Source organism: Tachyglossus aculeatus, chromosome 7 (assembly GCF_015852505.1).
Source record: "Tachyglossus aculeatus isolate mTacAcu1 chromosome 7, mTacAcu1.pri, whole genome shotgun sequence".
Taxonomy (NCBI): Eukaryota; Metazoa; Chordata; class Mammalia; order Monotremata; family Tachyglossidae; genus Tachyglossus; species Tachyglossus aculeatus.
Window position 1 is genome coordinate 28,706,783 of NC_052072.1, and position 25,346 is coordinate 28,732,128.

At 45.5% G+C, this 25,346-nt stretch overlaps 1 protein-coding gene across 7 annotated transcripts in view; it reads right to left on the reverse strand.

Annotated features, from left to right (window-relative positions):
• PPP1R12B (protein phosphatase 1 regulatory subunit 12B) overlaps positions 1-25,346 on the reverse strand; it is a 282,648-nt gene that overhangs the window by 25,446 nt on the left and 231,856 nt on the right. For all 7 annotated transcript variants that reach the window (XM_038748884.1, XM_038748882.1, XM_038748888.1 and 4 more), the window contains 2 exons: positions 2,640-2,656; positions 667-802 (listed from right to left, as the gene is read on the reverse strand). In XM_038748884.1, the coding sequence (XP_038604812.1) occupies positions 667-802; positions 2,640-2,656 (153 nt within the window). The remainder of the gene's footprint in view (positions 1-666; positions 803-2,639; positions 2,657-25,346) is intronic.

Consider the following 25,346-nt stretch of genomic DNA (forward strand, 5'->3'; position numbering starts at 1 on the left):
GGCCCGAGGAGTCTGACAGCAAGTGTCTCTCTTCAGGCTGCACTGATTCAGGGTCATTTCCCCTCAGTGCTCAGAAGACTGAGCATTCCTCCTGGCTGCTGCCCCTGAGTAGTGGCTAGAGCCTGGGAGTCATATGGTCATGGGTTCTAATCCCGGCTCTGCCACTTGCCTGCTGCGTGACCTTGGGAAAGTCCCTTCACTTCTCTGGGCCTCAGTTGCCTCTTCGGTAAAATGGGGATTGAGACGGTGAGCTCCACTTAGGACCAACCTGATTTGCTTGTATCCACCCCAGCGCTTAGTCCAGTGCCTCAAACACAGGAAGCACTTAACAAATACCATTATTATTATTATTATTATTAATGGGCCACTTCCCTCCGTTTGCATGATAGTTTGCTGCATCAATTAGCCTCCCTTCTTTGTGTCCTGCTACACTGCCCCATAGTCCCCCGCTTATCCTGGCCCGCACTGTATCTGATGCCCACCTTCCACGAGGTTTTCGACGGACAGATTAAGGCTTGAGTGTTACTGACAGACAGGCCCACAGATCCCTCTCTCCTCCATATCTCTTCCCTTGGGACCCGGTTTTCCCAACACTCAAGGAAGCTGGGATGCGCTGGTTTCATGGGCTGAAAGGCTAGGGGGAGAGGTTGCTAAAAAGGACTCTACTTTTTTGTAATCCCTGTTGCTGTCTTCTTCCACGCGGCTGGTGAGGGAAGCCAAGCGGGCCTCCCGGCGGGCCCGGGCCGAAGCCCGGTCACCGTACGTATCGCTGGTGGTGAGGTTGCTGCTGCTCGATTCCAACCTGAGGGAAGACAAGGCCAGACAGAAAAGATCAACTCAGGGGCCGAGGGAAGAAAAAAGGGGGGAGGAAAAAAGAATGATGTTTTAAATACTCTAAGGATCACTTAATAACACCGGCCAGAAAGAACACAAAACATTCCTTCTTTTAATCTCCCTTTGCTAACATTCCAGAGCTCTCATGGCAAAGCTCAGCGGCGGGAAGGAGAGAGAACATTTGCCAAGTTTGGAGCCTACTCGAAAAATTGGTGGTTTGAAGCTGTGCACTGAACTCAAATCTATGTGGTTTTTCAAATTAGTTTAGGTTGAGCTGTTTCCAACACCAGAGAAGGCAAGAAGACAGAGGCTACAGAAGAAAGTGAATGTCTTGGATCTCAGAGGGTCTTGCAAAACAGCATTCACATGAAGTGCAAATGAATCAGAAACACATGTCAAGATCAAGGAGGGGACAGAAATCTGTGTGGTGAGGTTCGTCAAAACCCAGTATACTTACTGGAAAACAAAAGACCCGCAAACACCAACTGGGTCCCTCCCTGCTACTCTATATCCTCTACTGGACCTTGAATCTTGTCCCATTCACTCATGGGACAGAGCACTGACCTTTAATTTTTATTTCAAATGTCCAGCTGCTTTGGCTCCTCTCCTCTGCCCGCTTCGCCCTCCCACTAAGCAGGGATAGGTAACTCTTTGCAGATGTTAAATGATGTTAAATAATCTGGGGATTGAGACTCTCTGTTCAGTGGATGACAATCTCCCCGTTCTGTTCTTTAACCACACACCGGACCATTGTCAACCTTCTAAAATTCCCAAGGAAAAAGGAGCTCTGCAGAGGTGGCTGGCCAGTTGTGGACAGGGAATGTGTCTGTACTCTCCCCAGCACAAAGCAAGCACTCAAAAAAATACAACTGAATGAACGAATGAAGATCCAGTCGTGGGTTATGTGGCCACTGGATGGAAAGCGAAAGTTTAGATTTTCAAGGCTCTCAGGAAGGGGCTGAGATGTGAGTGGAGCCCAGAGTGGAGCAAGAGTTTTCTAGACTGTAAGGTCCTTCTGGGAGGGGTACATGTCTACTAACTCTGTTATAGTGTACTCTCCTAAATGCTTAGTACAGTGCTCTGCACACAGTAAACGTTCAATAAATACCGCTCATTGATTGACTGAGTGTGTGAGGCTGAAGACAAGATGGAGGCCAGGCAGGGAAATCAAATTTCGGCAGATCTTTCAAACTGCTAATAGCATTAACATCCACCCCAATCTCTTGCAGCTTGATTACTAAAGTTAGTAGAAGTCCTTCCCTGCTTGGCTAAGGTGAGTAATGCCATGCACCAGTAAAGTCGTGACCAACCACAATGTCTCCCTTAGGACGAGAGTGCTCTGGGAAAATATGTGGGGACTGGCATGTTTTGGTGCTTCTGTGCAAGGCTGTATTAACAACCTTGCCTCCCAACGGACTATCAGCTGCTTTTGTTTCTCTAGAAAGGACAGAGCACTGTCTTTTGTGCCAGGCTGTAATCTAAGGTCTCTCAATCCTCTGCTGAACTGCATCATCCAAGCAACAACGAGGCACGAGAGATTTTTCTGGTTCCCACCTCTTATTTTCCCTCATAATCTCAGTTGTTTCCTTCTCAGCCAACTTGACTTTGGGGATCTGGAAAAGGTGCTATATTGTGCACAGAATGGAGAGTATATGAAGGGCAACCCTGGCAGTTTGGCATTCCTGTTTCTTAATTCCATCGCGTGAGCAAAACTGTGTTCACTCAAAATTGCATGACGCTAAAATGACAGCAATTTCTAAACCCCAACTGGTACTAAACATGCATTAAATAGACAGAGCTCTTACCTGGAAAGCCTTTCATGCTAGAGAAAGAAGAAAAAAGAAAAGAAAAAAAGAAAACAGTGTTAGCAAAGAATCAGGGTAGCAATGGCATTTTATTTTATTATTTCAATTTGGAAAGCTGCTCCATTTGCAAAAGTTTCCTCAGCCTCCAAGTTTGGGGCACATTTCCAGCCTCTCTGGGGTGACCAGAAATTATTCCATGGCTGCGGAGTGACCATGGAGAGAGAGGTCAGTCATCATCATCATCATCATCATCATCATCATCAATCGTATTTATTGAGCACTTACTGTGTGCAGAGCACTGTACTAAGCTCTTGGGAAGTACAAATTGGCAACATATAGAGACAGTCCCTACTCAACAGTGGGCTCACAGTCTAAAAGGGGGAGACAAAACCAAACATACTAACATTTTGTTCCCAGGCACCCGACAGATGTGGGACTATTCATATTACTGTCTGTTTCCCCCTCTAGACTGTAAATTCGTTATGGGCAGGGAATATGTCTGTTAATTCTGTTGCATTGTACTCTCCCACGCACTTAGCACTGTGCTCTTAAAGTGCTCAATAAATACCACTGATTGACTATTCAGGAAGGGGCCTCTAATGAGCAGAGGACTCAAGATAGGAGGTCCTAGGACAGGGAGAGAGGGACTGTAGATGAAAGCAAGATTCCTGGACCCCCAACTCTTGCAATATAGTATTCAAATGAAGTAGGAGAAGAATCGGAAACATATGGACATTGAAATCAAGAGAGAGACCCACCTCAGCAAGCTGTGCCCAGCTCGATTAGAGCCCTTATGGGAATAACAACATCCCCCAAACGCAGCTAATTCCTCATCACCTTCTCCATTGTGCCACACCCTGACAATGAACCCCGGTGAGCGGAGGGACTGACTCTGCTGTGCGGCCTCAGGCAACTCGGTAGCTTTAGGCTTCAGTTTTTTCAACTCAACAGTGGAATAATACTGTCGCTCCTTGCCTCCGCAGAGGGTGTTCGGAGGATAAAGGGCAAAGCTTTAATCCAAAACATCTGTGAGGGCAAATTTAAACATTTAGGATAAATAAAGGCTTGGTAGGTGAGGAGAACAAAAATAGCGCACGTAAAGAGATGGGGATTTTTGGTAAATTTCAGGGATCAATGCTATCGCTGGCAACCATCGCCTCACAGGGAGCCGTGGAAAGGTGGTGGGAGATAAACCAGGACAGAACCAGCCTGGGGGGCAGAGGGGACCAGAGGTGGGAAGGCTTTTCCCTTACTGCTGCTCCTTGAAGGTCCTTTTTGCTTGTGTACAGGGAGAAGACTTCACCCATTTTGGGGCAAGAATGGGAATGTGACACTTTTTTATTCTGTACTTTCCAACTAATTAATTAATTATGGCATTTGTTAAGTGCTTATTATGCATTAAACACTATATTAAGCACTGGGGGAGACACAAGTTAACCAGGCTGGACACAGCCCCTGTCCCACTTTGGATTCACAGTCTACAGGAAAGGGAGAACAGAAAGGGAGTAGGTGGTGGTTTAAGCTCCCAGGCTTAGGAAACACCTGCGCTCCCAAGTTCAGGAAAACCAGACCCTCGTTCCCTAGAGCGATCGGTCAGAGGTATTTATTGGGTGCGGAGCACTGTACTAAGTGCTTGGGAGAGTGCACTACAACACAGCTGGTAGACACGGTCAGTTGGGGCCGCAGGGCTCAAGAGTGGGAAGAGGAAGCCCTCGGCTAGGTGCACCTGTATATACGTATATATGTTTGTACATACTTATTACTCTATTTATTTACTTATTTATTTTACTTGTACATATCTATTCTATTTATTTTATTTTGTTAATATGTTTGGTTTTGTTCTCTGTCTCCCCCTTCTAGACTGTGAGCCCACTGTTGGGTAGGGACCGTCTCTATATGTTGCCAACTTGTACTTCCCAAGCGCTTAGTACAGTGCTCTGCACACAGTAAGCGCTCAAGAAATACGATTGATTGATTGAGAACAAACAGCTCATCCCCATTTTACAGTCTAGAGGCAGAAGAAGCTTGTTCAAGGATCCACAGCAGGCAAGTGGCAAAGCCAGAATTAGAACCCAGGTCCTCTGACTCGTGGACCGCTGCTTTTTCCATTGGGCCATGCTGCTTCCCAAGTGTCTACAATTACAGGGCACAACCTCACATGGTAGCACATTAAAGAATCAGCATGGTTTAGTGGATAGGGTACACGCCTAGTACTCAGAAGGTCCCAGGTTCTAATCCGGGACTTGTCCGCTGTGTGACCTTGGACAAGTCACTTAACTTCTCTGTGCCTATTACCTCACCTGTAAAATGGGGATTAAGACTGGGAGCCCCACGTGGGACAACCGGATTACCTTGTATCTACCCCAGTGCTTAGAAAAGTGCTTGGCACACAGTAAGCGCTTAACAAATACCATCATCATTATTACTATTACCTACCCCAGTGTTTAGTACAGTGCCTGGCACTGTGTTTAACAAATACCATAAACAAAATTACCATCAGGCCATCCTGGGTCAATCACTGGGGTCAATCTGAATGCCAATATTCTGATCCCACTGGTGGTGATGGTTGTCCTCTTAATAATAATAATAATAATAATAATAATAATAATAATAATGGTATTATTGTGGACAGGGAATGGAGGTATTTAGACCTCCATTCTCATGATTAGGATCTACCTTCTAACACTCATCATGGGCCAATCACCCATGAATCGATCTGAACACTTTTGAAGAATTTCTCCTATTGTGGGTTTTTTTTGTCCATGAACTTAACTAAACCTTTAATGACTATGCACAGCCTTGTATTTTCTGTAAACACTTACTATGTGCCAGGCACTGTACTAAGTGCTGGGGGGCTGATGCGAGCTGAACAGGTTGGACACAGTCCTGTCCCACAAGGGGCTCACAGTCTTAATCCCCATTTTATAGATGAGGTAACTGAGGCACAGAGAAGTTAAGGGACTTGCCCAAGGGCAACAGTGGACATCTGGCGAAGCTGGGATTAGAAACCAGGTCCCTCTGACTCTCAGGCCCAAGCTCTGTCCATCAGAGAAGCAGCATGGCTCAATGGAAAGAGCACGGGCTTTGAAGTCAGTGGTCCTGGGTTCAAAACATCCTGGCTCCGCCAATTGCCAGCTGTGTGACCTTGGGCAAGTCACTTAACTTCTCTGTGCCTCAGTTACCTCATCTGTAAAATGGGGATTGACTGTGAGCCCCCCGTGGGGCAACCTGATCCCCCCAGCGCTTAGAACAGTGCTTTGCACATAGTAAGCGCTTAATAAATGCCATTATTATTATTATTAGGCCGCACAGCTTCTCTTCTGATATAGGGTTTAATGTGCTTGCCCTCTGCCATGAGGAAAAAAGTGCTTCCTTTTCATTTAATTTTTTTTCCACCTTCAAGCTTTATTTGGCGTGGTCATATTATTGTGAGATTAGGTTTCCCAGAGAAGTAGAAACAGCACAGAGAGCTGTACCCGGAGCAGCACGGCACAGTGGATAGAGCACAGGCCTGGGTGTCAGAAGGTCATGGATTCTAATCCCGGCTCCGCCACTTGTCTGCTGGGTTACCTCGGGCAAGTCACTTCACTTCGCCATGCCTCGGTGACCTCATCTGTAAAATGGGGATTGAGACTGTGAGCCCCATGTGGGACAGGGGCTGTGTCCAGCCCAATTTGCTCATATCCACCCCAGCGCTTAGTACAGTGCCTGGCACATACTAAGCACTTAACTAATACCATAATTGTTATGATAATTATTATAACCTACGCATCAGGCAAAAACTCCTCACCCTTGGCTTCAAGGCTGTCCATCCCCTCGCCCCCTCCTACCTCACCTCCCTTCTCTCCTTCTCCAGCCCAGCCCGCACCCTCCGCTCCTCTGCCGCTAATCTCCTCACCGTGCCTCGTTCCCGCCTGTCCCGCCGTCGACCCCCGGCCGACGTCCTCCCCCTGGCCTGGAATGCCCTCCCTCTGCCCATCCGCCAAGCTAGCTCTCTTCAAGGCCCTACTGAGAGCTCACCTCCTCCAGGAGGCCTTCCCAGACTGAGCCCCCTCCTTCCTCTCCCCCTCCTTCCCCTCCCCACAGCCCCTGTATATATGTTTGTACGTGTTTACTACTCTATTTATTCATTTAATTGGTACATATTTATTCTATTTATTTTATTTTGTTAATATGTTTCGTTTTGTTCTCTGTCTCCCCATTCTAGACTGTGAGCCCACTGTTGGGTAGGGACTATCTCAATATGTTGCCGACTTGTACTTCCCAAGTGCTTAGTATAGTGCTCTGCACACAGTAAGCGCTCAATAAATGCAACTGAATGAATGAATGATCTACATGAGACAGACACTATAGACTGAGAGCCAGATAATGATACATAGGTAAACAGACAAATGATGATGACTGAATCTCCCGTCAAATGACAAACGAACCTTGGCCCAGTTGGCCCAGTTACGAAGACTTCACAGCCGAGAGTCCATGGGAAGGAATTTATTTTAATGCTGAGGACTTTACGGTGGCTCTAACACTTCCTCTTCCCCGCTTGTCACGTTCCCACTGGGGCCCAGAGTGCAGTAACTCAGGCCGGTATCATCAATCATCATCAATCGTATTTATTGAGCGCTTACTGTGTGCAGGGCACTGTACTAAGCGCTTGGGAAGTACAAGTTGGCAACATATAGAGACAGTCCCTACCCAACAGTGGGCTCACAGCATACATATGGCACACGTGTCTGTCTCCCCCTATAAACTATAAGCTCCTTGTGGGCAGGGACTGTGCCTACCAACTCTACTGTACGGTACTCTCCCAAGTGTTTAGCTCAGTTTTAATAATAATTAATAACTGTGGTACTTGTTGAGCGCTTACTATGTGCCAAGCGCTGTACTACGCGCTGGGGTGGATACAAACAAATCGGGTTGGACACAGTCCCTTGTCCCATATGGGGCTCACAGTCTCAATCCCCATTTTATAGATGAGGAAACTGAGGAACATTCATGCATTCAATCATATTTATTGAGCGCTTCCCATGTGCACAGCACTGTACTAAGCGCTTGGGTAGTACAAATCGGCAACATATAGAGACGGCCCCTACCTGATAACAGGCTCACAGAGAAATTAAGCAACTTGTCCGAAGTCACACAGCAGATATGTGGCAGGGCTGGGATCAGAACCCACGACCCTCTGATTCCCAGGTCTTTCCTCTATGCACTACGCCGTACTGCTATTCTGCACATAGTAAGCGCTCAATAAATACCATTGAATGCAACTGCCTAGAAATTAATCAATCAATGGCATTTATTGAGTACTTATTATGTGCAGAGCACTGTATTAAGAGCTTGGGAGAGTACAATCAATCAATCAATCGTATTAATTGAGCGCTTACTGTGTGCACAGCACTGTACTAAGCACTTGGGAAGTACAAGTCGGCAACACATAGAGACAGTCCCTACCCAACAGCAGCCTCACAGTCTAGAAGGGGGAATACAATACAACAGAATTAGCAGACATATTCCCTGTCTGCTAAGAAAAAAGACAAAGAAATTAGAGACGGAGGCAAATGGGGATAGTGAGACTTGGACTATATTTTTAAATTCCATGACCGTTTCTTAAAAGCTCTGCTGGCTTTTCATTAAATGGCAGAATTTTTAAAAGGTGCGGTATAGCAAATTTTCTTGCAAACACCACTACTCCATTCAAAATGCCCCAAACAGATGGATGCCTGAACAATCCTTGCAGCTATTCAGTCAGAAATTTCTCAACTTCCCTGAGCTCCAGTATAATGCCCCCCTACAGAGCCCTTCATCTAACCCAACTTCCTTCTGCTGCAATTTAAGCCTATTTCATCAAGTTTATCACAGATGTTGATGGCGACCATCCCCCAAACTCCGACTTCTATTTCCTGAATTCTCTCCTGCCACGCCAGTAAATATTTTCCTAGTTTCCCTTTCCAGCTAATCCTTGGTGCGATCCCTGCTAAACCTAATGCTTATCAACCTCATCGACGCAAAACCTGGCAGAAGCTCCTAGAGTCAAGGACAATCTCTTTTCACCGAGAAAGGGGAATTTGGGATGGCAGATTAACAGATCTCTCCGTGAAAATTAATTCTAGCAGTGTGCCTGGCAAAGCAAGCCAATCCTTCCCAAAGACAGTCATTCTTGGAGTGGAAAATGATTAAGAAAATGAACCACTTCATTTAAAGCCCTATAGGTAACAAAACAAGGCTATTTATGCCCTACCATCAGAAACCTCTTAGACAGACATGAGATTGTTTAGTGGATGAGAGAGAGGCAGCTCATAACAGCTGGGGATATTGGTGTGAAACTATTTGGGCACAACCAGGCAGCAATAAGGGTGGAGACAACTGAGTCACAATCTGTACTGGTAGATGGGAAAGTAAACATGCAGGGCTGACAGCCTTTCCTCAAGGACAAGGGTCACTCTTCCACAGATGGCACGCTGGATGACAGAGGGTGGTTTCAATGGTCATCTGGTTTGGAAAACGTGTGCCAATATTCCCTCCCTTTCTTCCCCAGGCTATCTTTAGGGTGGCAGTCACTAACTACGGAGGGCTTTTTTGCTACCTGGGATGAGCCGACCATCTTGCCTTTCAAAGGGCCCGTCAATGACACCCCACTCTGGGAATATAATTGGGAAGCAGCCTGGCCTAGTGGAAAAGAGCTCTTTTCCAAGTGGTAGGACTAGGTTTAGAACCCAGGCCCCTCCACCTCCACCGCCACTTGTCTGCTGTGAGACCTTGGGCAAGCCGTTTCACTTCTCTGTGCCTCAGTTAGTTCAGCTGTAAAATGGGGATTTAGGATCGTGAGCCGCAGTGATTCTGTCCAACCTGATTAGCTTGGATCTATCCCAGAGGTAAATGTAGTAAGAGCTGAACAAATACTAATACTACTAATAATAAAGAATAAATAAATACTAAGAATAATAAAATAAAAATAATAATAAATAAATACTACTACCACTACTACTAATAATGATAATAATAATGATGGCATTTGTTAAGCGCTTACTATGTGCAAAGCACCGTTCTAAGCGCTGGGGGGGATACAATGTGATCAAGTTGTCCCACGTAGGGCTCACAGTCTTAATCCCCATTTTTACAGATGAGGGAACTGAGGCTCAGAGAAGTTAAGTGAATTTCCCAAGGTCACACAGCAGACTTGTGGAGGAGTCGGGATTCGAACCCACGACCTCTGACTCCAAAGCCCGTGCTCTTTCCACTGAGCCACGCTGCTTCTCTAATAATGATGAATGAGACGAGAATGATGATAGTATTTGTAAGGCGCTATGTGCCAAGCATTGTTCTAAACGCTGGAGGAGATACAAGGTCATCAGTGCTTTGCACATAGTAAGCGCTTAATAAATGCCATTATTATTATTATTATCAGGTTGTCCCACTTGGGGCTCACAGTCTTCATCCTCATTTTAAAGATGAGGGAACTGAGTATCAGCAAGGTTAAGTGACTTGCTCAAGGTCACACAGCTGACAAGTGGCGGAGCTGGGATTAGAACCCATGACCTCTGACTCCCAAGCCCAGGCTCTTTCCACTAAGCCACGCTGATTCTCCAATACACAGTACGTGTTTAACCAATATCAGAAAAAAACCCCGAAACAACTACCATTAAAAAAAATCTGGAATGTCGATACACAGTTGTCCTTAATATGTGAAGACACCTCTAACTGTGTGTGTGTGTATTGTGTGTATACCATTAAAAAAAGTCTGGAAGGAATGTCGATACACAGTTGTCGTTAATATGTGAAGACACCTCTAACTGTGTGTGTGTGTATTGTGTGTATGTGTGTGTCTGAAAAGGTCAAAGCAGATTGCACAGTCCTAGCCATGCTGGCAGATGAAAAGGTTGTCCCTTGCTAGGTTGCTTTGCTTTACCCCCTCCCTCTCATTTTTTTTTCCCTTGTTTAAATGGTATTTAAATTAAATACTTATTAATTATTAAAAATTTAAACACTAAATTAGTTTAGTGTTTACTTGTCCCAGGCACTGCAGTAGATACAAGCTGATCAGGTTGGACAGAGTTCATGAGGTTCACAGTCTTAACCCCCATTTTATAGGTGAGGTAACTGAGGCACAGAGAGCCCCTTCCTTCCTCTCCCCCTCGTCCCCCTCTCCATCCCCCCATCTTACCTCCTTCCCTTCCCCACAGCACCTGTATATATGTATATATGGTTGTACATATTTATTACTCTATTTATTTATTTATCTTACTTGTACATTTCTATCCTATTTATTTTGTTGGTATGTTTGGTTCTGTTCTCTGTCTCCCCCTTTTAGACTGTGAGCCCACTGTTGGGTAGGGACTGTCTCTATGTGTTGCCAATTTGTACTTCCCAAGCGCTTAGTACAGTGCTCTGCACATAGTAAGCGCTCAATAAATACAATTGATTGATTGATTGATTGATTGATGCCCAAGGTCACACAGCGGACAAGGGGTGGAGTCAGGATTAGAACACAGATCCTCACCCTCCCGGGCCCGTGTTCTTTCCACTAGGCCATGTTGCTTCTTATTCCATCTGAGGCTTTAACTGGAAAAGGCTCTCTCCTCCGGATGGAAAGCCTATTACAAAACTTTGGGGTTTAGCCATGCGAGTAAGTCCACAAAAGGAATCAATCGTGTAAGCGGTTCGTTCTCGAGAAAGGGAGGCTTCAGGCCCTCTGGGGTGGGAAGGCAGAAAATCCAGCCATACTGAGCGCATTTCGCTCAACACTGCACTGATAGGCCAACACGGACTTTCCAAATTGCTTAAACATTCTTGCTGTAAGTCTTCAAACCTGAAGCTATACAGTCTTCAGGAGTCTTGGTTCCCTGGCTTGGGATAAACAACCAACTCCACAGAAAAGCTGATATCTCTCCCTAAATCCTATTTTCCAGGGTGTGAAATCTCTGGAAACCTCACGGCTCTTCTCAGCTTATTGACATCCTAGATAAACTAGGGATTTAGGAGATAATTCTGTTTTGAATTAAGAGATGGCCTTTTCATTTAGTTGCTCTGGGTTTTAACTGCTCTACCCACTTAAGGCACTCGATAAATACTATTGGTTGATTGATTAGGGGCTTAGTATTTGCTCAACACTAGTTTTTTTTAATGGTATACCTTAAGCGCTTACTATGTGCCAGGCACTGTACTAAGCACTGGGGTAGGTACAGGACAATCAGGTTGGACACAGTCCATGTCCCACATGGCCCTCACAGTCTTAATCCCCATTTTACAGATATGGGTAACTGAGGCACGGCGAAGTTAAGCTACTTGCTCAAGGTCACACAGCATCCAGCGCCTAGAACAGTGCTTTGCACATAGTAAGCGCTTAATAAATGCCATTATTATTATACAAGGGGCAGAACCACGACTAAAACCCAGATTTTTCTGACTCTCAGTCCCATCTCTACATACTACACGTCAGGTCTGGGAGTAAGAAGGACCTCAGTTTTAATCCCGGGACATAAAAATATAACAGATCAGACACGGTCTTCATTCCTTCTTGGGGCTCACAATCTAAGAGTAGATGATCAATCAATCAACAGTATTTATAACAATGAACTGCAACCACAATTAATCAGTCAGTGGTATTTATTGAGCACTTACTGTGTGCAGAGCACTGTACTAAGCACTCGGGAGAATACAACGCAACAGAGTTGGTAGGCATATTCCCTGCCCACAGCTAGCTTACAGTATAGCCACAGAGTCAACCAACCCCAACTATCAATCAATCAATCAATCGTATTTATTGAGCGCTTACTGTGTGCAGAGCACTGTACTAAGTGCTTGGGAAGTACAAGTTGGCAACATATAGAGACAGTCCATGTCAATATGAAAAAAGGAAAGGATGGATCTCGGAGGAAGCAGTTCTTAGGCTCCACACTGCACTGCACTAAGTGCTGGGCAGCTACAAGAAGCAGCTTGGCTCGGAGTCAGAGGTAACGGGTTCAAATCCCAGCTCTGCCAATTGTCAGCTGGGTGACTTTGGGCAAGTCACTTAACTTCTCTGTGCCTCAGTTCCCTCATCTGTAAAATGGGGGTTAAGACTGTGAGCCCCCCGTGGGACAACCTGATCACCTTGTAATCTCCCCAGTGCTTAGAACGGTGCTTTGCACATAGTAAGTGTTTAATAAATGCCATTATTATTATTATTATTATACAAGCTAATCAGTTTGGACACAGTCCATGTCCCACAGGTCATGGGTTCAAATCCAGGCTCCGCCACTTGTCAGCCGGGTGACTTTGGGCAGGTCACTTCACTTCTCTGGGCCTCAGTTACCTCATCTGTAAAATGGGGATTAAGTCTGTGAGCCCCACGTGGGACAACTTGATTACCTTCTATCTACCCCAGCGCTTAGAACAGTGCTTTGCACATAGTAAGCGCTTAATAAATGTCATCATCATCACTTGGGCACACGGTACTAATCCCTTTTTTTTTAACAGATGGGTAACTGAGGCACAGAGAAGTGAAGTGACTTGCTCAAGGTCACACAGCAAACAAGGGGCGTAGCTGGGATTAGAATCCAGGTCCTTCTGACTCTCAGTTCCATGTTCTTTCCATTAGGCCACACTGTTTCTCGGATTACTAGGAATTTGGAGAAGGGATTGTTGGGAAGCCGGATGGTGGGGTCACTGGGAGGCCAGATGGGGGGCTCAGGGCTCATTGGTCATGGGTTGTCGCCCTCAAGAAGAGTAGTTGGGTCAGAGCAGGGGAGCCTGGGTTTAGCTTAAGTTTTCCCCCTCATTTCCTTCCTTCACTCAAATGCTCCACCACACTATATTTCAGAAAGCCAAATCCCAGCTGGGAATGAAAAAGGCCAGTTAAAAGCTGAGCGCTGGAGATGAGGCTCAAGATGTTCACCTGGGTGGGTTTGACCCCAGGCTTGGACAATGCTGGGCAGAAACGGCAGGCTGGGAAGTGACATAATAATAATAATAATAATAATAATAATAATGATGGCATTTGTTAAGCGCTTACTCTGTGCAAAGCAGACATGAGAGAGAAGCGGAGTGCAGCGAAGTGGGAACTCCACCGGAGAGAGTTGATTCTCTGCCTCAGAACACCGACCTAAGGTGATTAGAGGGGTCGTTTGTAGTACTAAGTGCTGGGATAAATACAAGCTGATCAGGTTGGACACACTCTCTGTCCCATGTGGGGCTCACAATCTCAATCCCTATTTTACAGATGAGGTAACTGAGGCCCAGAGAAGTTAAATGACTTGCTTCAGGTCACACAGCACACAGGGGTGGAGTCAGGATTAGAACTCAGTTTGAGCCTCAGTTTCCTTGGTCTTGGTGAGGGGCTCCCAGTAGTGATACGGGATTCTGTGGCCACGGCAGCTCGGTTTCGTCAGAACTGCCGGGCTCGCCCCATGGAGAAATGGCATGGCTTAGTGGATAGAACACGGGCCCGGGAGTTAGAATAATGATGGCATTTGTTAGGTGCTTACTATCAATCAATCAATCGTACTTATTGAGCGCTTACTGTGTGCAGAGCACTGTACTAAGTGCTTGGGAAGTAGAAGCTGGCAACATAGAGAGACAGTCCCTACCCAACAGTGGGCTCACAGTCTAGAAGGGGGAGAGACAGAACAAAACCAAACATACTAACAAAATAAAATAAATAGAATAGATAGGTACAAGTAAAATAAATAAATAGAGTAATAAATATGTACAAACATATATACATATATACAGGTGCTGTGGGGAAGGGAAGGAGGTAAGATGCGGGGGATGGAGAGGGGGGGTGAGGGGGAGAGGAAGGAAGGGGCAAAGCACTATGTGCAAAGCACTGTTCTAAGCACTGGGGGGGATACAGGGTGGTCAGGTTGTCCCACGTGGGGTTCACAGTCTTAATCCCCATTTTACAGATGAGGTAACTGAGGCTCAGAGAAGTTAAATGACTTGCCCAAGGTCACACAGCAGACATGTGGCGGAGCCGGGATTCAAATCCATGACCTCTGACTCCAAAGCCCATGCTCTTTTCATTGAGCCACGCTGCTTCTCTGAAGGTCATGGGTTCTAATCCTGACTCTGCCACTTGTCTTCTGTGTGACTTTTCACTTCTCTGAGCCTCAATTACCTCATCCAGAAAATGGGGATCGAGTCTGGGAGCCCTAAGTGGAACAGGGGATGTAGCCGACCCGATTTGCTTGTGTCCACCCCAGTGATTAGTACAGTGTCTGGCATATAGGAAGCGCTTAACAAAGACCATCATTATTATTATCATTATTTCAGACCCACATCCTGGGTTTGTTTCAGAAACCAGCTGACTTTTGGGGGTTAGGGGAACAGGCTCCCCTAACCAGTAACCTGGCTCATGGTAGACGGGGGATCAATCATCTCCTCTTCTTTCTAAATCTCATCGTTTCTTTCTTTCGGGGGACTTCTGGAGCTTAGCTGCACACACACACACACACACATTGACATCATCTCTTTTGGAAAAGGTGTCTGAATTTACAGCCAACTTGCAATCCGATGCTCAATCGCCTGGTGTTAGACACAGCAATCCGGAAGGCTTAAGAATTACTGCAATGATTTTCTTCGAGTATTTCATCTATTTCTTCCAAGTTACAAGAAGATCTTCCTTTTTAAGTGGTATTTGTTAAGCACTTACTTTGTGCCAGGCACCGTACTAAGTGCTGGGGAAGATACAAGGTAATCAGGTTGGACACAGTCCCTGTCCCACATGGGGCTCACAGCTTTAATCCCTATTTTACGGATGAGGTAACTGAGGCACAGAGAAGAGAAGTGACTTGCCCTAGATCACACGGCAGATCACACATTGCCCTACATCACTTGCCCTAGATCACACATTGGTATGGAGGATTTTCTACACAAGAGTTGGTGGTTCTTCAAAGCATTTGTCGATTTGGGCTTTAAACTCTGAAACTGCATTTTTTTTTTTTTTTTGCAGACTCCCTGAAAGGTAAATAAGGCTCATTAACTGAACTGCATTTCAAGAGTCTGGGAAATGTACACCCTGAGGGGGAAGATGGTTTTAAATGGCTTTCCTGGTTATTTCTGGAGCTCTGAGAATCAGGTCAGACACAATCCCTGTCCCACCTGGGCATCACAGGCCTAACAGCTAAAGAGAGCAAGGGTTTTATCCCCAGTTTATAAATGAAGAAACTTCATACAATTTGGCAGTAGCAGAGATATGATTAGCAGTCAGACTTTCTCCAGCTACCACGGCACCTAGGCTTTCCACTAGGCCACCCTGTTTTCAAAGGGCAGCGTGGCTCAGTGGAAAGAGCTCAGGCTTTGGAGTCAGAGGTCATGGGTTCATATCCCGGCTCCACCACGTGCCTGCTGTGTGACCTTGGACAAGTCATTTAACTTCTCTGAGCCTCAGTTACCTCATCAGTAAAATGGGGATGAAGACTGTGAGCCCCCCGTGGGACAACCTGATCACCTTGTAATCTTCCCCAGCGCTTAGGACAGTGGTTTGCACATAGTAAGCGCTTAATAAATGCCATTATTATTATTATTATTATTAAAGGGCGAAGATTAGGCTTTTACTTAAGGAGGGTGGTTTGGTGGTTTCTGACCGTTAAAGAGATTTGGAGATTTTCCCTCGCTAGCAATCAATCAATCAATCAATTGTAATTATTGAGCGCTTACTGTGTGCAGAGCACTGTACTAAGCGCTTGGGAAGTACAAGTTGGCAACATATAGAGACAGTCCCTACCCAACAGTGGGTTCACAGTCTAAAAGGGGGAGACAGAGAACAAAATCAAACATACTAACAAAATAAAATAAATAGAATAGATATGTACAAGTAAAATAAATAAATAAATAAATAGAGTAATAAATATGTACAAACATATATACATATATACAGGTGCTGTGGGGAAGGGAAGGAGGCAAGATGGGGGGGGATGGAGAGGGGGACGAGGGGGAGAGGAAGGAAGGGGCTCAGTCTGGGAAGGCCTCCTGGAGGAGGTGAGCTCTCAGTAGGGCTTTGAAGGGAGGAAACAGACCGAGGACTCCTCTCAGGGTCGCACCTGGAGAGTTTCCAGCACTTAGAACAGTGCTTTGCAAAGTGCTAAGCGCTTGGTACAGTGCTCTGCACATAGTAAGCGCTCAATAAATACGATTGATGATAGTAAGCGCTTAACAAATGCCATCATTATTATAATTATCATTACCAATCTCGGCTATGGGAGGGAGAGTGAAGCAGAAGCATACCCACTCCACTCCTAGCTGGGGCAGTGGCTAGCGAGTGGAAGGCAATCTGCCACAAGTCAAACTCACCTGTGCTGGGCAGCAGAGGCACTGGGAGAGAATCAAGGGCGGAGACTCAAATTTACTGGAATGGTAAACCACTTCCGTGTCTTTACCAAGAAAATTCTATGGATACACTACCAGAACGATTGCAGATGGAGAGCGGGGCGTTCTCGGAGAGATGTGTCTGTGCTGTCGCTATGGGTCGGAAACGACTCGACGGCGTAAGACAAGACAAGCAGCTTGAGGTTTGAATAATCTTAGCCACTACTGCTGTGGCTTGCAGCTCCTACTGGGAGCAACTGAGGAGTAGCATGACCCCGTGGAAAGAGCATGGGTCTGGGAGTGGGGGGACCTAGGTTCTAATCTCGGCTCTGCCACCTACGTGACTTTGGACAAGCCACATAACTGCTCTGAGCCTCAGTTTCCTCATCTGTTAAAATGGGGATTCAATGCCTGTTCTCCCTCCCACTTTGACTGTGAGCCTCACGTGGACAGTAACTGGGTTCAATCTTTATCTATCCCAGTGCTTAGTGCAGTGCTTGACACCTGGTTAGCACTTAATACCATTAAAATGATAATAAAGTGAAAAAAACCCAAAATGTGGAAAAACAAAACACTTCAACCCACTGCCTATTTTAGGTAAAGAATTCGTCGTAGAATTCTCACAGTCTAAGTGGAAAAAGTGGTATTGAATCTCCATATTCATTCATTCATTCATTCATTCAATCGTATTTATTGAGTGCTTACTGTGTGCAGAGCACTGTACTAAGCGCTTGGGAAGTACAAGTTGGCAACATATAGAGGCGATCCCTACCCAACAGTGGGCTCACAGTCTAGAAGATTGCAGATGAGGAAACTGGGGCACAGAGCAGTCCCCATCAGACAAGTAGCAGACAAGTCCCCTTTTAGACTGTGAGCCCACTGTTGGGTAGGGACTGTATATGTTGCCAATATGTACTTCCCAAACGCTTAGTACAGTGCTCTGCACATAGTAAGTGCTCAGTAAATATGATTGATGATGATGATGATGAAGTAGCAGAGCTGGGATTAGAACTCAGGTCATCTGACTTCCAGTCCTTCACTCCTTCCATTAGGCCACGCTGCTTCCTTAGGTGTCTAACTAAACATTGCTCATTTCTTGATCTTTAATGAGATCCCTTCCCAACCCCCAGTAGAAACCTTCCCAAGTCCTTGACTGTGCAAACATTTAATGTTCGGACTTTCAAGAGTCACCACAAAAAAACTATCAAGAGCTTGGTCTCTTCAGGGAATGATTTTGGGAATGTTTTTGAGTTGTACAGCACAGCCGAAAGGCCAGGAATCTTGCTACCTAGACAAGGAGAACTAAGCACAGGCTGAATTTTTATTACCTTATCTGACCTAGCCCAAGCCCAACTGGAAGAAATATGGGGACCGATACAGACCTCTAGCTCTACGGAGAGAATAGAGTCACTGGAATGATACTTATTTTTTCTTTATGGTATATTTTAAGCACGGTACTAAGTGCTGGGATAAATACAAGCTAATCAGGTTGGACACACTCTCTGTCCCATGTGGGGCTCACAGTCTCAATCCCTATTTTACAGATGAGGTAACTGAGGCCCAGAGAAGTTAAATGACTTGCCTCAGGTCACACAGCAGACAGGGGTGGAGTCAGGATTAGAACTCAGGGCCTCTGACACCCAAGGCCCTGCTCTTTTCACTATGCCATGCTGCTTCTTGTATTAAGTGCCTCCTTGGTGCGGCACAATACATTAAGACCTGGGCAAAAATACACAGGTGGAAATTAGACATGTAAAATAGTTATGGATAGGGAATATGTTGTATTGTACTCTCCCAAGCACTTAGTACAGTTCTCTGCCCATAGTAAGTGCTCAATAAAGACCACTGATTGACTGATTCTTCACTAAGTTAAAAAGCCACATTCTCACTAATTAAAATGAGTAAGTACCTTCTTGAGTGCTCCTCCCTTCCAGCTTCAAAACCAAGCTCCACTGATTACAGGTCCTGCCATTATGATGGCCTACTTAGGTCTCCTTAGACCTGCATGGCTGCAGACCAACACCTCCGTTGAAACCATAGCGTTTGGGACCATATTTCCCTTCTGCTCTCCAAACCACAGCGCCCAAGTTTACACGATCCCACCTCTCAAAAAATCAGGCACCTCTTTGGCTTTCTCTCTCTCTCCCTCCACCCTGCCCTCTCCCACTCCCTTCTAAAGCTTTCGCCTTGATGATGATAATGATGGGCAGTGTCCTACCCTTCTGCCTGGGCCCGGGATTGAAAGGGAAAATGGGAGAAGCTCATGAGGGTGCAGGGGGTTGGGATTACTGTTTGCAATCAGCCCAAACTTTATAGGGTCAGGCTTCTCCCCTTGAGGGTGATATGGTGGCCCTGGTCACAGGAACCTGTGGTCCTTCTGTGTGTATGTGCGTGAGAGAGAGAGAAAGAGAGAGAAAAAAGGCTAACGTTGCACTCTTCAGCTTGTGCCTGAGTGCTAAGGGAGGGAATGTTTCTATTTATTGTTGTATTGTACTCTCCCAAGTGCTTAGTACAGTGGTTTGAACATAGTAAGCACTCAACAAATATGATTGCCTGACTGTCTGACTGACTTTTCCCATAGAACGCTGGCACATAATGGCCATTCAGCATTAGAGCTGTTTTCAGGTACCCCTTTCCTGTACAGACCAGGCAACGGTCATCTTTATGACTAGAACCTTTAAATGTCCCGCTTTGGCCTGCCATGACTCTCACCAGCAAGTCCAGTGGCATGGAAGTGACCCCTGTGTTCACAGGGACTGGAGAGCTTCAAGTGTGGGGGGGTCGGGGGTTCCCCCAGAGAAACATTCTAGGAGCTGAGAAACTTGGTGAATTTCACCAAATGGTGTCTACGGTTTCATTAGATTGTGTTGCGTCCTCCATATCATATGTGATCTCACACGCGATTCTGTGTCTGGTATTGTTGAGGGTCATCAACGGCCACCCTCGTGTCTGTTCAGTACCCGCGGGAGTCGTTGGTTCAGTAGTAGTGACAGTAATGGTATTTACTGAGCACCTACTGGATGTAGTGTGCTGTACTAAGCACTTGAGAAAATACAACAGAAGCCTAAGAAACGTTCCCTGCCTCTTGAGAAAATACAACAGAAGCCTAAGAAACATTCCCGGCCCGTAGGCTAATGGAAGAGAAAGACAAAGCCAGAAGACGTATCACTGTAAAGGGATTCCCCAGATGGGACCCAGCCAGGGTTCGGGATAAAGTAAAAGCAGAAGAATGATGTAGAAGGGCATAAGTGTTCCTGAAGCAGGTGAAAAGAGATACACCTACCAAAGCAAAGGAAAAGGAGGTGTGTCTTGAACTGTCTCCCCACCAGGTTTGTAAATCCTTTTTTGTTAAAGTAACTTTCAGCTCTTGGAAGTTCCTCCCCTCACCTGGGGTAAAAAAACTGAAGTGACCCCAAAATGCCAACGGCGTTAAGTAATTTCATATTTATAATGGTGGTTGCTTGGCCAGGAGAGGGGGCAGGACCCTTATAATTACTTTTTATTGTACTCTCAGTATTAATAGAACCTCAACGATAACGAACAGTTCGGGCGACATCAATTGAGTTCAGTTTAGACAACTGGGATTTTGTTTAATATGGAAGGGAAAAAATAGCATGACTCCATGCTGAGACATTAGGGAAATGATCAAACCAGTTAAATTTCTATTATAGTGCTTGCAGTGGAAAAATTCATAAATAAAATCCGTGCGTCTTAAAATCATGCGTAGGCTTGGCCTGTAAAACCTGAAGCCGCTTTTTGGGGCGCTCCCTGAAAGGTTGGGATGAGGCTCACTGCCCGAACCACAGTCCAAGGGTCTGGGAACTGCCGACTCTGGGGGCAGATAGTATCACTGCCTTTCTTTCTTGGTTACTTATTGAGTGCTCAGATCATTCAATCATATTTATTAAGTGCTTACTGTATGCAGAGTACTTTACTAAGCGCTTGGGAAAGTCCAATACAACAATAAACACTGACAACCCCATAATCAGGTCAGATAAGTCCCTGTTCTACACCATTTTACAAAAGAGGAAACTGAGGCCCAGAGAGGTTAAGTGATTTGCCCAAGGTCACCCTGCAGACCATCAGCAGAGCTGGGATTACAACCCAAATCAGATGATCTGCCCCCTGCCCCTGCCACCAATCTGATCCTTTTTTCTTGAGGCCAGGATGCCTTAATGAGGGAGAATCTGGATTTTAAGTTGAGGGGGTGCTATGGAGATTTCTGATCCAACAGAGATATATGTTGAGTTTCTGCTGAGTGTGACACAATGCACTAATTGCTTCGGAGTGCACAAAAGAAGCAAAGACTCATGCCCCCTGCCCTCAAAGAGCCTGCAATCAAATGGGGGAGAAAAACATCAAAACACATGTGCAGACAGTTGGGGAGGTAGGATAACAGGAAACAGTTCAACTCCATCAAGACGAAAAAGCAGAACAAGGAATTGAACATCCAAATAAAAATACACACTTAAAAATAATGTGCTGATGTAAGGAATAAAATGAGTTAATAGCTAAAGGGGAGTGCAGGGTAGGGGTTAGGAGAGGGGGATAATTCACTTCTGCTCTGGTCTGGAGCTACTCAGTCCTCTTTCCAATCCAGAGAACCTCAAATGTGGGGGGCAATTATCTTCCATTTTCTCCCCACTTCCTCCATGGCTCCTCCAAAGCCCTAGGCGCCTAGTAAATGCCATTATTATTATTATTATTATTATTATTAGGCCGTGACTGTGTGAGCAGCTGGTCCAACGGAAAGAGCACTTCTCCGGGAATCAGGAGAGTTGGGCTCTAGGGCAACACCCACACACATGCTTCACAATGGCTCCATGCTGGCCCCTACCCTCCTGTTCCTCTTCCTCAGTGGGAACTCACTGTACTTTGTGTTTAGCACAGTGCTCTGCACACAGTAAATGCCCAATGAATACCATTGCTGGCCGGATTGACTGGGAACATGGCTGGCAGGGATGAGCGCGCAAGTGACACTGTGCAAGCCGCCTTCCCAAAATCAACTCCTCGACGCAGACTGTCGGTCCGGAAGTCTCAGGATCAATCCATCAGTTGTAATTATTGAGCACTTCCTATGTGCAGGAAACTGTACTAAGCGCTTGGGAGAGTGCAACACAACCATAAAATACACATTCCCTGCCCTCTATGAGCTTACAGTGCTAGACGGGCGAGACCATCGTCACTTGCCCCTATCAACGGGTCTGCTTCCACTGCCCACATCTCCACCGTTTAACAACCGATGGTATTTATTGAGCCCTTATTGTGGGCCAAGCACTGTAGTAAGCGCCCGGGAGAGCACGATACAGTGGAGTCAGTAGGCCCTTTCTCTATCCCACAACAAGCTTACCTCTTCTTTCTGACTCTTTCTGCCACATTGGAATGATGTATCTGAGTCAGGCACCCCTCCAGATCAATGATATTTATTGAACATCCACTGAGTAGTAAATACTACACCTTTATGTATACCAGTCCCAAGTTCCTTGCCCTTAAAGGAGCTCACCATCTGCCTGGAGGTGGCAGACAGAGAAAAATTATTAACAGAGGAGGAACAGGAACAAGGTCAGCCTAGGATGAAATATATAAATTGAACGTGGAAATAAAAAGATACCATTTTTATGCTATTTAAGGTAATTATTTAAGCAACTACTATGTGCTAAGTGCAGGAGAAGACAGATACAAGGCAACCCCATCGGGCAGAATCCCGACATCATGTTTAAAATACAAGAGTAGCTCCACAAGCCTGTTCTGGAGGGGAGGGGACAGTCTTGTATCCCTTGCCAGTACAGAAACTGGCTTAACTCACGTTCCTCTCCAGCCAGGACTTGACCTTACAATTATGGGAAAAAGTCCTATTTACATTTTCCCCAAAGAAGGACTGCAAGTTGCAGGGACATTTTATACCACGTTTTCTATCATTATCTGGGCTGGGAAAAAAAAATCACCAGAGCTATTCTGGGCTGGCCTGCAGAGAACTTGCTTTTCTCTCAGGCACTCCATGATTACTAAATCCAAGATCCGAGTGGAAACTACAGCTACTTCCCAGCTTTCTTTTCTGGGAACTCTTCTCCCTTCTGGTCAGGAAAATCACCACGCTCTTTCACTGAAAATTAATTTTAGCAGTTTACATTTCTGATCATATGCCTTTTTCCCAGTTGGATCGAGTGGAGCAAGTACCTACCTCTAACAGGACTGCAGTTAACCACCAGAGATAAGGATGCCTTCTATTCCTAAAGAACCATGGGGAAGAGATTTCCCAGAAGACCCTTCTAGGGTTTTTTCCAGGTCTCGGTGTTCCTGGGATCATAACTAAACAGGAGGAACAGAGAGGGGATTCTCACAACTCATACAGATAAGAAGCAGCGGGGCCTAGTGGAACCCAAGTCAGAGGACCTGGATTCTGATCTGCCACTTGTCTGCTCTGGGGCCTTGGGTAAGTAAGTCACTTAACTTCTCTGGGCCTAATTCCCTCATCTACAAAATGGGGATTCAATACTTGATCTCCCACTTAGATGGTAAGCCCCACGTGGAACTTGATTATCTTGTATCTATGCCAGTGCAGTGCCCAGCACACTTCAGAAATGCCATGATGGTCATTATTATTATTAATGATAACAATAATAATAGTATTTGTTAAGTGCTTACGATGTGCCAAGCACTGTTTTAAGTGCTGGGCTAGATAAAAGGTAATCAGGTCGACCCACTTGGGGCTCACAGTCTTAATCCCCATTTTACAGATGAGGCAACTGAGGCACAGAGAAGTTTAGTGACTTGCCCCAAAATTACTATTATTACTGTTATTATACATAGAGACCTTGGGGGAGGCCCATAAAGGAGGGTGACAAGGAAATCCACTTTGGTTGAATGATCTTGTAACCAGGATGCCTGAATGACTTGGCCCCCATTTACTCTCAGCACCAAAGTATTTTTCTCTACTCCCTCAAAGCTGGACTGAGTGTTTTGTGGCTCCCACATGAATCTGGGAGAGGGAGAGTTATAGTTTCCAAAAGCTAGTTCTTCCTTTAAGACACGCAAAACTGGATCAAGTCAATAGCAAACATTTGGAAAATATTCTGCTGTCCTCACCAAGTGGGGGGATTAGAACCTAGGTCCTCTGACACTCAGCTCTGGGGTCTTTCCACTAGGCCATGCTGCTTTATTGAGAACTTCCTGGGCACAGAGCACTGCACTAATAATTTGGGAGAGCATAATAGAATAAATTGGCCCAATCTCTGCCCTCAAGGAGCTTACACCCACTGACACACTCAAAGCATTTATCGGTACAATCACCCCCACCATAGGGTTGAGGGTGTGGGGAAGAGGGCTATCTCATTTATCTGTGGGAAGACTGCTTGAGGACACACAGCAATTCTGTGGTGGAGTCGAGTCTTAAACTTAGATTCTTAACATTCAGCTAGGGCTTTACCCATATTACTTGCTGTCTCTGGATAGAACACATGCGCTGTTGAGGGCCAGATGTTTATTTGTGGCCACTACTTTCTATTTAGATGGGATCTCTCTTCTGGGAAGCTCGGCCCTTAGGGCTTTTCCAGTTTCCCTGGGAAAGTTACAAACCCGGTCTGTGGTAGCAATAAAATTATTAAGAAGTTTTGGGCAACCTCCAAAATAACAAAAAACACATCTAACAGTAACTCACAGATCCTAAGGCAAAGGACACTTTCTAACTAAATTAAAAAAAAAAAAATCCAGGATTGAAAAATCTTTCATAAGCCCCCAAAATCTTTTCTGCCTCTCTCCTACAGATGGCTTAACGGGCAAAATTGGGCTTTTGGAATTTTAAAGGCACTTCTGAAATTACAACTCTTCCAGGACGCCTTCCCCAATTAATCTCTCATTTCCTCACTTTTTTATTCCCCAACTTTTACTTCAGGTCTACCACCTTCATCCCCATAATAATAATAATAATAATAATAATAATAGCATTTATTAAGCGCTTACTATGTGCAAAGCACTGTTCTAAGCCCTGGGGAGGTTACTAGGTGATCGGGTTGTCCCATTGGGGACTCACAGTATTAAACCCCATTTTCCAGATGAGGTAACTGAGGCACAGAGAAGTTAAGTGACTTGCCCAAAGTCACACAGCTGGCAACTGGCGGAGCTGGGACTATGTTTACTTTCAGCCACTTCCAGGGGGCACTGGGCTTTTCATGCGTAAGGCTGGGGAGGTGGGGAGCGGGGGGAAGAAGAGAGACAGGAGAGTGGAAGGAGGAAAGGAGAAAGCAAGATGGGTTTATTTTGATAAGGGCCACACTCTTTATTTTGACAAAGGCCACACTCCAGAGTCCTTTGCTTGCTGCAGTTATTTTATGTTCCTTAGGAATAGGCAGTGAATCAAAAACTTTTGCAAAGAACTTATCTGGTCTTGACTGAAACCCTCTGGACATGAGTGTCAAAGAGAAAATAAAA